This window comes from the organism of the source record quoted next, unplaced genomic scaffold, assembly GCF_019419815.1.
Source record: "Pyrus x bretschneideri cultivar Hongxiangsu unplaced genomic scaffold, Pyrus_bretschneideri_v1 Contig68, whole genome shotgun sequence".
In the NCBI taxonomy this organism is placed as follows: Eukaryota; Viridiplantae; Streptophyta; class Magnoliopsida; order Rosales; family Rosaceae; genus Pyrus; species Pyrus x bretschneideri.
In genome coordinates this window covers 571,171-584,452 of record NW_025999807.1, presented here as the reverse complement: position 1 = coordinate 584,452, position 13,282 = coordinate 571,171, and the positions used below count along the sequence as shown (strand labels likewise).

General features: G+C 36.9%; 1 protein-coding gene across 1 annotated transcript; it reads right to left on the bottom strand.

The window, feature by feature from the left end:
- Positions 1-9,868: 9,868 nt before the first annotated feature.
- LOC103942403 (ras-related protein RABC2a) lies at positions 9,869-12,468 on the bottom strand. The gene is made up of 6 exons (XM_009352588.3): positions 12,053-12,468; positions 11,384-11,452; positions 11,226-11,291; positions 10,876-10,997; positions 10,439-10,567; positions 9,869-10,189 (listed from the first exon to the last, which is right to left on the bottom strand). Exons 1-6 carry the CDS (start codon positions 12,189-12,191, stop codon positions 10,079-10,081), a joined length of 636 nt encoding a protein of 211 aa, XP_009350863.1. The 5' UTR covers positions 12,192-12,468; the 3' UTR covers positions 9,869-10,078.
- Between the last annotated feature and the right edge of the window lie 814 nt (positions 12,469-13,282).

The following is a 13,282-nucleotide window of genomic DNA, read 5'->3' as shown; positions in this document are numbered from 1 at the left end:
ATTACCCGTCATAGTGGCTTCCTCACTCACAGCACAAGAAGAGTACAAGTTGGCGAGGGTTCTAAAGGATCACAAAACAGCCATTGGGTGGACTTTGGCCGATATGAAAGGAATAAGCCCTACTATATGCATTCACCGTATACTCATGGAGGAGGGGGCTAAACCATCTAGAGAAGCTCAACGCCGACTCAACCCTCCAATGATGGAAGTCGTGAAGAAGGAGATTATCAAACTCCTTGATTGTGGCATTATCTAACCCATCTCGGATAGTTGTTGGGTTTCACTGGTCCAAGTAGTTCCAAAGAAGTCCGGAGTCACAGTGGTGAAGAATAAAGAGAATGAGCTTGTGCCTACACGCATCCAAACAGGTTGGAGAGTTTGCATTGATTATATGAAGCTAAACGCAACAACAAGGAATGACCACTTCCCTTTGCCATTCATTGATCAAATGCTTGAAAGGTTAGCCGGTCATTCTTTTTATTGTTTCCTTGATGGTTATTTAGGATATAATCAAATTTTCATAGCTCCGGATGATCAAGAAAATACCACTTTTACTTGTCCATTTGGTACTTTTGCTTATCGTTGTATGCCATTTGGTTTGTGCAATGCACCAGCCACCTTTCAAAGATGCATGGTAAGTATATTTTCTGATTATGTTGAGAAGATTATTAAGGTATTCATGGATTATTTTAGTGTGTTTGGTGTAACATCCCACATCGCCTAAGGGAGTGATCCTTATATGTGTATTTCATCTCTACCTAGTACGAGGTCTTTTGGGAGCTCACTGGCTTCGGGTTCCATCGGAACTCTGAAGTTAAGCGAGTAGTGCACGAGAGCACTCCCAGGATGGGTGACCCACTGGGAAGTTCTCGTGTGAGTTCCCAGAAACAAAATCGTGAGGGCGTGGTCGGGGCCCAAAGCGGACAATATGGTGCTACGGTGGTGGAGCGAGCCCGGGAAATGGTCCCCCCCCCCCGGGCCGGGATGTGACATTTGGTGACTCATTTAATGATTGTTTGCATAATCTCACTTTAATCTTGAAAAGATGCATGGAAACTAACCTTGTTTTAAATTGGGAAAAATGTCATTTCATGATAAAACAAGGAATAGTTTTAGGTTATATCATCTCTGAAAAAGAAATTGAAGTTGATAAATCAAAAATAGATCTTGTACGTTACTTACCCTCTCCTACTTTGGTGAGAAAGGTTCGTTTTTTTCTTGGACATGCAGGATTCTATAGAAGATTTATCAAGGATTTTTCCAAGATTGCACAATCCCTTTGCCGTCTCCTACAAAAGGAAGTGTCATTTGAATTCAACGAGGAGTGTGAGAAGGCATTCAAGCACCTCAAGGAGATGCTTACCAGGGCATCAATCATAGTCTCACCAGATTAGAGCATGCCTTTTGAGCTCATGTATGATTCATTCGATTATGCAATAGGGGCTGTTTTGGGCCAAAGGAAGAACAAGCAACCACATGTTATCTATTATGCATCTTGGACTTTGAATGATGCTCAATTGAACTACTCTACCACTGAAAAGGAACTTCTTGCCGTTGTGTTTGCTTTAGATAAGTTTCGTTCATATTTACTTGGCACTAAAGTTGTTGTTTATTCTGACCATGCATCTTTGAAGTACTTATTCACTAAAAAGGAGGCCAAACCAAGGCTAATTCGTTGGATGCTTCTCCTCCAAGAGTTTGATATTGAAATTAGAGACAAGAAAGGGAGTGAAAACGTGGTGGCTGACCATTTGAGTCGTTTAGTGTGCAATGAGGAGTCTTTACCCATCCAAGAGACATTCCCTGATGAGCAATTGTTGTCCATTAAGGTAAATGAACCTTGGTATGCCGATTTGGTGAATTATTTGGTGTCAAAATGAGTTCCAAACACCATAACCAAACACCAACGTGATAAACTCAAGAAAGAGGCACAGTTTTATGTATGGGATGACCCATATTTGTGGAAATATTGTGCGGATCAGATTCTTTGTAGATGTGTGCATGATTGTGAGTTTAATTCACTTTTAACTTTTTGTCACACTTATGCATATGGATGACATTTTGGCACACAACACACAGCCCTTAAGGTGTTAGAATGTGGATTTTATTGGCCTACAATCTTTAAAGATGCTAGAACTTTTTGTTTAACTTGTGATCGTTGTCAAAGAATGGGCAATATAGGTGCAAGGGATCAAATGCTGCAAATCCCTATATTCAATGTTGAAATTTTTTATGTTTGGGGCATTGATTTCATGGGTCCTTTTCCTTCTTCATATGGTTTCACTTATATTTTGCTTGCGATTGATTATGTTTCCAAATGGGTGGAAGCAAAAGCCATCCGTACTAATAATTCTAGAGTGGTTGCAGATTTCATGAAAACTAACATCTTTTCTAGATTTGGGATGCCTAGAGTGCTCATTAGTGATGGAGGGTCTTATTTTTGTAATCACACCATTGAGGCGTTGCTCAAGAAATATCAAGTCACACATAAGGTTTCAACACCTTATCATCCTCAAACCAATGGCCAAGCCGAGGTTTCCAATAGAGAAATCAAGCAAATTTTGGAGAAGACCGTTGGGCCAACAAGAAAGGATTGGAGCTTGCCTTTGGAAGATGCATTGTGGGCCTATCGAACAGCCTACAAAACACCCATTGGGATGTCCCCCTTTCGGCTTGTCTATGGCAAACCATGCCATCTTCCCGTGGAGTTAGAACACAAGGCACATTGGGCTATCAAAACATTCAACATGAACATAAATGCGGTTGGAATTCATAGGAAGCTTCAATTGAATGAACTTGAAGAGATTAGGCTTGAAGCTTATGAGAATGCTTGCATTTACAAGGAAAAGACCAAGGCCTTCCATGACAAGATGATTCGAAGCAAAACTTTCACCATAGGGCAGAAAGTGTTACTTTTTAATTCTCGCCTTCGTTTGTTTTCTGGTAAGTTACGTTTTAAATGGATTGGCCCTTTGTTATTACTAATGTTTTTCCGTATGGTGCAGTTCAAATCCAAAGCTTAAGGAATGGCCAAGAATTCAACGTGAATGGGTATCGTTTGAAGCCATATTATGAAAGTGTTGAAGGGCAGATTGTGGAGGATGTAACCCTCCATGCCTTGGGTTCCAATTGAGCCTAAGAAGAGGTTTGGTCCGACTGCAAGACGTTAAAGCAAGCGCTTCTTGGGAGACAACCCATGCATTCAAATAAAGACACCTTAGGCAATTCAACAATCCATAACTAGATTTGCGTTCCGAAACTCTTCTCTTTATTGCTTTTATTTCATCATGCTAGTTAGTTTATGTTGTTTGTTTGAATGTGAGTCTTTGTTTGAAACATTAAGGACAATGTTTGATTTAAGTGTGGAGGGGTAAACAAGCTGTTTTTGCATGATTTTCTGGGATTTTATCACCTATCACTTCTAATGTTGTTTCTCACTGTTTTTAAGTGTTTTTAGTGTGTTTTGAAGTGTTTTTATATGTTTGGATCAGAAAATACGAAAATTTTGAAAAAAATATTGAAAACAATTTTGAAAAACCCAAAAAGAGTTGTTTTAAAGTTGTTTTTGTGTGTTTGTTTGTGTCTTAGGGTACCTTCCAACACAATGATGAGGATTTGGTTTTTAATTGCATGACTATTAAAGAAAGTTACAAACATGGATAGAAGTTTGATTTACTCTTTGGTTTATGCTTGGTTATAATTATAGTTTACAAATTCACATGTAATCACATGAGAAAATCAGTTTTTGTAACATGCTTGAAGAAAGGAACTGAAACTAACGCTACACCCCTGAGAAACTTCAGCCTAAAACATTCTTTGGAGAGTATAAATCTGTGATTTCTTGTTTTCTAAAGTCGTTGCATGATCTCATCATTCTTTGCTTGGTTGCTAATTAGAATGCGTTTTATCATTATAGTTCCAAATACTAGAACTCATGCCCATTTCATTCAAAGCATGATATTGATTGCATAACATACAATAAGATGAAGTTGTTTAGTTAAACCAAAGCCAAAAAGCCTAACCCTTTTGCATATGTATTGTAGGATTAACCCTTTTGAACCTTATTTAGCCTATTTTCTTTGTTAACCACATTATCCTCACCTAGCCTAGATTAGGAATTTCCATACCCTTGTTCTTAAAGGATAGTGAAGCATGACTTAGAATGAATTCCTTTTGATCAACATATTGCAGAAAACAAGTGTGGGGGAATGTAAAAAGGCACGGCAAAGAAAGAAAATAAAGAAAAAAAATCGTGGAAAAAGAAAAAGAAAAGAGAAAAGTTGTAAAAAGAAAGAAAAAGAGTTGAGAAATTAGTGAGAATGAACTCACAAGTATTGGTTGTTGAAGAAAGGGTCCAAAAGTTTGAATTTGACCCTAAGTGTTGCATGAATCTTCCCTTGTGTTTAAAAGTTAATTTCTACCATCAAAAGTGAGTTTAAGTGTCAATTTCATTACTTTGCTTCCTATTGCTTTAAGAACCTTTTTTTATCCTTTACCCTTCTTTGTTAGCCAATACCTTAGCCTCATTACAACCCTCAACTACTATCTTGATGTTATGTGTTCAATATGTGGAGTTTGAAATTGGTATGAGTATATGGAATCCCTGGTTCTCATTCTAAGTAGTAGCATTCCATTCATGAGATCATATACATGTCATTGTCATAATTCCAAAAAATGCTTTCTTTGTTATAACATATGTGAGTGCTAGTTTACATGTTTACATCAATCTTCTCACATATACTTAGTGTAGGGAGTGTAGTCAGAAAATCTGTGTGAAAATAGGAGAGTATATCGAGTGAGGAATTGAGGGAATTCTCTAAGGCATGTTACTACATTCAAAATGTTGTTTTAATTGATTAAATGTGAACAAGTAAGTGGTAACTATGGTTAAGTGTTTTCTCAAGTGTAAAGAGTGCTAATAACCGTGGGAGTAGTTTTTTTAATGTGTCATATTCATTGGAAATCCCTGAGGTAAATGTTGGAAGGTCTAGAGTGTGTTTTGTTTTGTTTCTTTTGTATCTTTTGTTTTGTTTTGCTTGAGGACTAGCAAAAGCTAAGTGTGGGGGAATTTGATAGGAGCATATTTAGGCCACTTAGTTAGCTTGTTTTCTTACATTTATGTTGTTAGTTCATAATTATTTTAGTATTTTGACCTATTTTCGTGTGTTTGTAGGTTCATATGGCTAAAGTAGCAAGAAGGTGCATTTTGGAGCCTTTTGGAGCAAAATTGGACTTGGAATGGATAGTATATGCTTGGAGCAAAAGGAATGGACAAAATTGAAGACATAATGATGTTAGGATTCCTAATCAAAGAAGGATTCTTAATCAAAGAAGGATTCCTAATCAAAGAAGGATTCCTAGTCAAAGAAGGATTCCTACTTGAAGTAGGAAAGTTAAACGAAGGTTGCCTATTTTGGTTTGACCTTTCCTAATCCTAAAAGCCCCTAAGTTCCAGCAACATTGAAGGACTCTTATGCATTTTAGGACACAAACTAAACCTTCCTTGCACCTTTATTGCCCTTGTCGTGGCTTGCCTTAACTTGTCCCTTCCTTGCCGTGCAAGGGGATTGTTTATTCCCTATTTTGTGTCCCAAGATCACATTCCCTTTTAATCCTAGTCAATGCCGCACCTTACATTCCTATTTTATCCTAAATCCTTGCCTAATTTCAGCTTTAAATCACATTCCCTTTCTATCTTTCCTTGCCGCAAATTCCTTCCCTTTTCCCTTGGGATTCTAACTTTAAGTCTCCTTTTTCTTGTGGATTTGGGGTCTAATTCTTTCCTAAACCATTTAATAAAAGCTAAGATCCTTTCCCTCAAATAAATAGCCTTTGCTGCACCCATAGAGAACATTATTCACTCATATACACAGCATGCCATCCTTCATCCTTACACACCACCCTTTGTCGCATCCTTCATTCACTCCTACACCATTCCCATACTTTCATACCTTCAACCACACATCCATACACCATTCCTCTACTTTGCCCAACTCCCCTACCAACCCAAATCCACTCCTAACCCAGAAACACATCCAAAATCATCCCTAAACCTTTTGTGCCGCAACATAGCAAGGAAGAAGAAGAAGAGAAGAAGCCTTCGACGTTTTTGCATTCAAGTTGGAGTGTTGGAACATTTTTAGGTGTAATCTATCTTTTATTTTCAATGTTTAATTCAAGTTTTCTTTGTTTTGTTGTGAACATGAGAGGCTAAACCCGTTTTAGCTATGGGAGGCTTTGAAACCATGATTATGTTTGTGATATGAATTGATTAATTCCAGTTATGATTTCATAAATTGTGAATGCAATGTACTTAACCATTTGATGGAGAACTTATTCTTGTATGTTGATTAGGGAGGCCTACTTAATTTGCATGCTTGAATTGGTGCTAGAATATAAGGGAGTTTCACATAATCGTTACAAACTTATATATTCACAAGTAGTTAAGATTGTTTTCACAATCATGTTAAGTTAAATTCCTAGCACGAGTATCATGATGTCATAGTTACGAATGTTTTGTCAATACTTATGATTTTCATAGAACGTAATGATCTTTGATTGTATCTCTATTATGATGTCATGTAGGGAACTTTTGAAGAATGCTTTGGGTTGTCGAATGATGTCATCCAATCCAATAACTAAAGGAGAATATGAGGGTTAATTAGTGATGTCACGGTTAATCTTGGGTGTTGAGGTTCATGGTTTATTGAAAAAGCAACTGGAAATCAATTTGTGTTCGAATGTATCATGTGTGGAAAAGAATCCTCTAGCTAGCTAATCATCCATAGTTTTTCACAAATTCATCCAAACTTTGTTTAAGTCTTTTAGTTACTTGTTTTTACATTAAATTCGTCAAAAACCCAATCCCCTTTACTTTGTTGTGTCAAATATGTCCTATTGTGTGTTTTTAAGTGTTTTGAGTCAAAACCAATTCTATTTTCATCCAAATTAAGTCCTAGAGTCTAGTTTGAGTCTATTTGATTGTTTTGTGTTGTTTTGAGTCTTTTGAGTTTGTTTTGAGTCATATAAGTTTAGTTAAGAGTCTTTGAGTTTGTTTAAGTGTTTTTAAGCATATTTTTGTATCTTTGAGTCAGTTTTCATTAGATTAGCAATCTCTCCTAATCCCCGGCCTAGAATGATCCCTACTTATATCTTTACTACAATTGTCAATAAGAGGGTTTAATTTGAGTGCTATTATTTATCACATCAGCGACCTTGTAGTTTTTGGTCTGTGAAGATACGTTGTTAGGTGCTCCGTTTTATTTTCCCATTGAGGCCAAACCTAAACTTGTGCTCGAGGGAGAGTTGTCCATATATTGATAAGAGATGTAGGGATTCTCAAGAAGAGAGGAGTCATGGTTGTCCGTTCTTGACCGGTTGGATCTCACAAGTGAATAGAAAGTTGGATCTACATTGGATGATGTGATAAAATATAGCACTCAAATTAAACCCTCTTATTGACAATTGTAGTAAAGATGTAAGTAGGGATCGTTCTAGGCCGGGGATTAGAAGGGATTGGTAATCTACTCAAAACTGACTCAAAAACATAAAACTAGGCTTGAAAACAATTAACTAGACTCAAAGAACTCAAAACAAACTAAAAAGACTCATAACAGTACAAAACAATCAAATAGACTCAAATTAGACACTAGGACTTAATTTGGATGAATTCTAACTTTAACTTGACTCAAAACACTTAAAAACACAAATTGGACGGATTCTAGCTAATTTGACACAACAAGGTAAAGGGGATTGGGTTTTTGACGAATTTAAAGTAAAAAACAAGTAACTTAAAGATTTAAACAAAGTTTGGCACAAAATTGAGTGAATGGATGGGTGATAAGCTAGCTAGAGGGTCCTTTTCCACACATGACACACTTGCATACAAATTGATTTCCAGTTGCTTTTTGAATAAACCATGAACCTCAACACCCCAGATTAACCGTGACATCACTAATTAACCCTCAAATTTTCCTTAAGTCATTGAATTGGATGGACAATGCATCGTCAACCAAATTATTCTTCCCAAGTTCCCTGCATGAACTGCAAAATAGAGACACAAGCAAAGATCATTAAGCTTCGTGAAAATCATAAGCATTGACAAGGCATTCGTAACTATTACATCATGATACTCATGCTAGGAATTTAACTTAACATGATTGTGACAAGCAACCTTTAGTACTTGTGAATATAAGTTTGTAACGATTATGTGAAACTCCCTTATATTCTAGCATCAAATTCATGCATGCAAACTAAGTAGGCCTCCTTAATCAACATACAAGAATAAGTTCTTAATCAAACGGTTAAGTAAATTGCATTCTCAATTTATGAAATCATAACTGGAATTAATCACTTCATATCGCAAATATAATCATGGTTTCAAAGTCTCCTCTAGCTAAAACAAGTTTAGCCTCTCATGTTCACAGCAAAACAAAGAGAATTTAAATTAGACATTGAAAACAAAAGATAGATTACACCTAAAAACGTTCCAACAATCCAACTTGAATGCAAAAACGTCCAAGGCTGCTTCTCCTCTTCTTCTTCCTTGCTAGGCTATGGCACAAGGGTGTAAGGGTGTGAAATTGGGTTGTGGTGTGTTATGGTGAAGGATTGATGAATGACAGGGAAGTATGATGGATGATAGGGTGCGGAAGTATGTATGGATGATGGTTGAATGGAAGGATGCGGCTGTGTGTGTAGAGAAGGATGAATGATGGTTGAACTGTGTATATGATTGTATATATGTGTGAATGGGTGTGGCAGGATGTATATCTTTTAGGGCAAGGATCATGACTTTAATTAAATGTTTTGGGAAAGAATTGGACCCCAAATCCACAAGGAAAAGGAGAATTGAAGTTAGAATCCCAAGGGAAAAGGGATAGGAAACTTGCGGCAAGGACAGAAAATAGGAAATAGGAAAGGGCAAGGTGAAGCCTTGCACGGCAAGGAAAAGAGAAAGGGCAAGGAGGTGCGGCATCCCTCTTTGGCTAGGATTAAGGCTTCTAGAATTTATATTTAGGTGTCCTAAATTGATTAGGAACCCCTTTGATAGCTGGAACATAATTAGGAAAAGATTAGGATTGACTAAGTCAAAATAAGGAAGTTTGACTCATGTTTCCTTCTTTGTGGTTGATTCCTTTTCTTCCAAGTCTTGAACTAATTTCTTCCACCTCTTTAGCAGATTCCTAGCCTCCTTTGGTCTTCAATTTCGTCCATCCACCTTACTCCAAGCATGTGCTAACCATTCCTAGCCCAAAACTGCTCCAAATTGCACTTTCTTGCCACTTTAACCATTTGAACCTACAAACACACAAAAATAGCTTAAAATACTAAAATAACTAGGAACTAACAACATAAATGTAAGAAAACAGGCTAACTAAATCGCATAAATATGTTTCTATCATTGGATCTCACTTGAATCGCTCCACGTGATGTGAAAGAAAACCTTCCTGGAGTTTCTCAAAAGCATGGAAGGACCATTGAGCAATAGCATCAATTTCAAACATGGAGGAGGAGCTCTCAATCTTAACAAGTTTGGTTATTGAGTTTCTGACCAAACCGTTTATAGTTAACAAAGGCAGAAAAGAAATGTTCCCTGCACCATGTGCATAAAACGGATGTCTCACATTTGTTACGTCGTGCGAGCACACGACCATAAATGTGAAACATCCGTTTCGTGCCGCGGGTGTAAGAAAGTTCTCTTATAGCAATGATCTTGCAGAACTCAGCGTGTGGAGATCTACAGAAAACTTATGGACATGTATATGGATTAAGTGTTGCTAATGACAGAAAACTTATGGGCATGTTTATGGATTAAATGTTGCTAATGATTTTTTCTTTTTCTTTTTCTTCTCTGTTTATATAAAAATACAAGCAATTCTTTTTCCATAACATGGCTGAAAAACAAGGAAATTACATTTACACAAGCTAATACACAAGTTATATGAGTGCCAATTTGTGCATTATACGATTGAAACAAACAATTATGCAGTAAGACAGAAAAAAACATCGAAATTACATATACAAGATCTGTTCTTGATGTGAGTCGAGCTTCATACGAGGTGCACAAGGTGGCATTTTACGAGCAACAAGTACCGATAGGAGGTGCTTGATTTTCCTGTTTCTGCTTCAATATATTTCTCTTTGCCATGGTTGAACCTTCTTCCAAGAGACTAGGAACCTCCATTATCTGTTGCACAGTCCCAGTTGATTAGAATTAGGAACAGAAAAAAACATACTGTAGAATAAAATCGTAGGGCAACTGCCTTGAGCTTGAGTAATTAGCAATATGATTAGAAAATTGTACTGCTAAAATTATGTCAACAAGTTTTTAGGGATATGCATCTGTCATTTAAGTAAAATACAGTTCCATCTGGCACGAGAACTTCAGTTCTAATTCTATCGAGCGTGTTTAAAAGAAAAGAATTCTAGGAAGTACCTTCAACGCTAGCTCTTTGAAGCAGTGCTCCACATTCTCTCGAGTTTTAGCGCTACATTCAAGAAACAAACATCCAAGATCTTTTGCAAGAGAAATCCCCTCTTCTCTACTTACAGCCCTTTCTGATTCCTGGAATTGCAAAGAATTGATTCGTAACTCATTCAAGAAGTTGAGATAATAAGAAGAGGTTTCACCAGATTTCTAAAAACATGGAATCTCTCAAAGATAGAGATCAAAATAGAGATGAGGACCGCAAACTATTTCATCCGTTTCTTGCTTTGGTTGTGATAATATATGACGAACATGGAGCTAAGTTAATAAGACCTTTTTGGGCTGTATGCTTACTACGAGAGACAACGCCCCACAACTATTGATCACTTCTTGTTCATTCTCTGGGATCAAGTTTTAAAATATAAGACAGCGAATACGAAACTTACTCTATCAACTTTATTCCCAACAAGCATCTTGACACAGTCCTGGTTAGTCGAGTACAGTTCCACTTCTTTAGCCCACACATCCGATAAGTTCGTAAAGGTGTCTCTCCGAGTCACATCATACACTAAAACAAAGCGGAGGAGTCATCCGTTAGCTGAAATCAGGCAACTGTTGGATGCAAGGTATTCTAAGAACTTAAGATTAGGTAATAGTTCCATGATACGAAAACAGACGTTACTAAGAGAAGCAGGAGAAGTAGCTTCATATTTCCGAGGTGAAAGCAATGCCACATTTTCCTTACAGAAAACATAAAGATTTCGAGATCAAAATGGCGAAAGCTTTGATAACGTACCAAGGATGATTCCTTGGGCATTTCTGTAGTAAGAGCTTGTTAATGTTCTGAACCTCTCCTGTCCAGCTGCAACACACAATGTTATTTGTTCCCAATTTATCATTTAAAATTTTATCATATAAATTGATAAGAAAATTTGGGTGTGAAGCTCTCTCTACCTGTGTCCCAAATAGTCATCTTGATTTTCTTCCCAGCTACAGTGAGCAGCTTGATTTTAAAATCCACACCTATGAACAATGCAACAAAACTCATCAAATATACTACAAATGGTTGTCCGGTTGTCCCAATCAAGCCAAATTCTGCACAAGATACCCAAAGTTCTTCAAGCTACTAACTTCTTTGAGCCCATTCCTTGGAAATTTCTTGAATACGATATTCTAAACTACTCTAGTCTACAAGAAGATGAATTGGAACTTCTAAACTACTCTAATCTACAGGAAGATGAATTGGAACTTGTGTGCGAGTGTGGGCACACTGCCGAACTAGCCTAGCCCGCATCTGCAATATTCTCTTCTTAATTACAACGCTATTTAGACCAAATTTGTAAACAATGTGATGGGATTACCAATAAAAAATAAGCACATAAATCAACATTTGAGTAATAATCCAATTGTCAACAACCACGACATATATATATAATTTACGAAATTTAGGCTAAACAGTTGGTCTCCTTAGCATTACCCTTGTACAAATATAGATCCAACAGTATACAAATATAGATACAACATTTGATCTCATTAGACCGGTAACACAAGAATTAACAAAATGACATTTTTATCACCTCCCAAATGAAATGTAAAAGATGGGGTTCAAAAGATTGATAATACCAATGGTGGGGGCAAGATCGTCAACAGAGTTGGAGATGAAGCTAACAAGCAGACTACTTTTGCCGACGGCGGAGTCTCCTATCAGCAAGATCTTGAACGACAGATCGTAGTTGCTGCTGCTCTGCCCTGAAGAACCCATTTCAGATCACTCTCTCTCTCCCTCTCCCTCTCTGGGGTGATGATGGCTGCTTTTGCTCTCTGAACTGTCAATCTCTCTCTCTTTCTCTCTCTAAAAAGAAGAGAGAAAGAAACGTATATAAGGGAGGAGAGAGAGAAGGAAAGGTGGTAATGGCAATGGAGAGAATCAATGCAGCTATATCTTTTTTTTGGAGTGGGAAGGCGAAGGAAGGAAGAAGGTGAAGAAAGAGAGGAGAAAAAGCTAAAGAAAAACGGCTATTATACCTGAACTCCATTGCCAGACAACTACCAACGTATTTATTCTTTCTTTTCTCTCTTTCCTTTTTCCTTTTCTTTGTTGTTTTCAATTGTTTCTTAATCTTTTTTATGTTCCATATTAGGAGGGTTCTGTTTGTCTCAACTCTTTCTTTCTGTGCAGTAAAGCTTTGTCCGACATTGGTACGACAGGAATCGATTCTTTTGACACACACCACACTTTGTCAGATAAGCTGACACGACACCCATGATTCTACATTCGGTTACACTTTAAATTTTTATACCGTAGAGACGTAAATAAAAAGAACAAAAATGATAAGCAATATGTAATTATACGTGAAATAAAATATGTACAACTGGTTGCACGTACAATCTTTTCAACACGGTGGAGCTTCTAGATCGAGTGATGTATGAAACGGGCAGATACATGTTTAATACAAACGCCATGCCCATGTGGTTTAATGTACAACGTGTTACTAAATATAATTGTTGAATGCGCGTTGAAGAATTCTAAACAATTTCAAATTGAATCTGGGTCACTTGAAAGAGAAGATATAGCAGAATGACTAGTTGAGTTGTAGTATGATTAATATCTATCCCAACGGGATCCTTTTCAAATCATTTTTGTAAGAATCTTAGGAATTTATAAATCGTGTTTGTTCATCGTACATCATGCAATTAGTTTTTGTCACGTATTATTTATATTTAATTTTAAATAAAAATATTTAAAATGATTTCGAAGATTTTCATGGGATCCTCACAAAGAGAATCGGGTGAATCCGGATTCTTATTTATCTGAAATTCCAGTAGGGGAAATATAAGAAATTATAATAATCG

Coding starts and splice junctions, on each gene's coding strand:
- LOC103942403 (XM_009352588.3), bottom strand. CDS start 12,191: ATGGGTTCTTCAGGGCAGAGCAGCAGCAACTACGATCTGTCGTTCAAG. Junction 10,568..10,875: donor TTGGGAATAAAGTTGATAGA/GTAAGTTTCGTA, acceptor TTGCAATTCCAG/GAATCAGAAAGGGCTGTAAG. Junction 10,190..10,438: donor TCAAAGAGCTAGCGTTGAAG/GTACTTCCTAGA, acceptor ACTGTGCAACAG/ATAATGGAGGTTCCTAGTCT.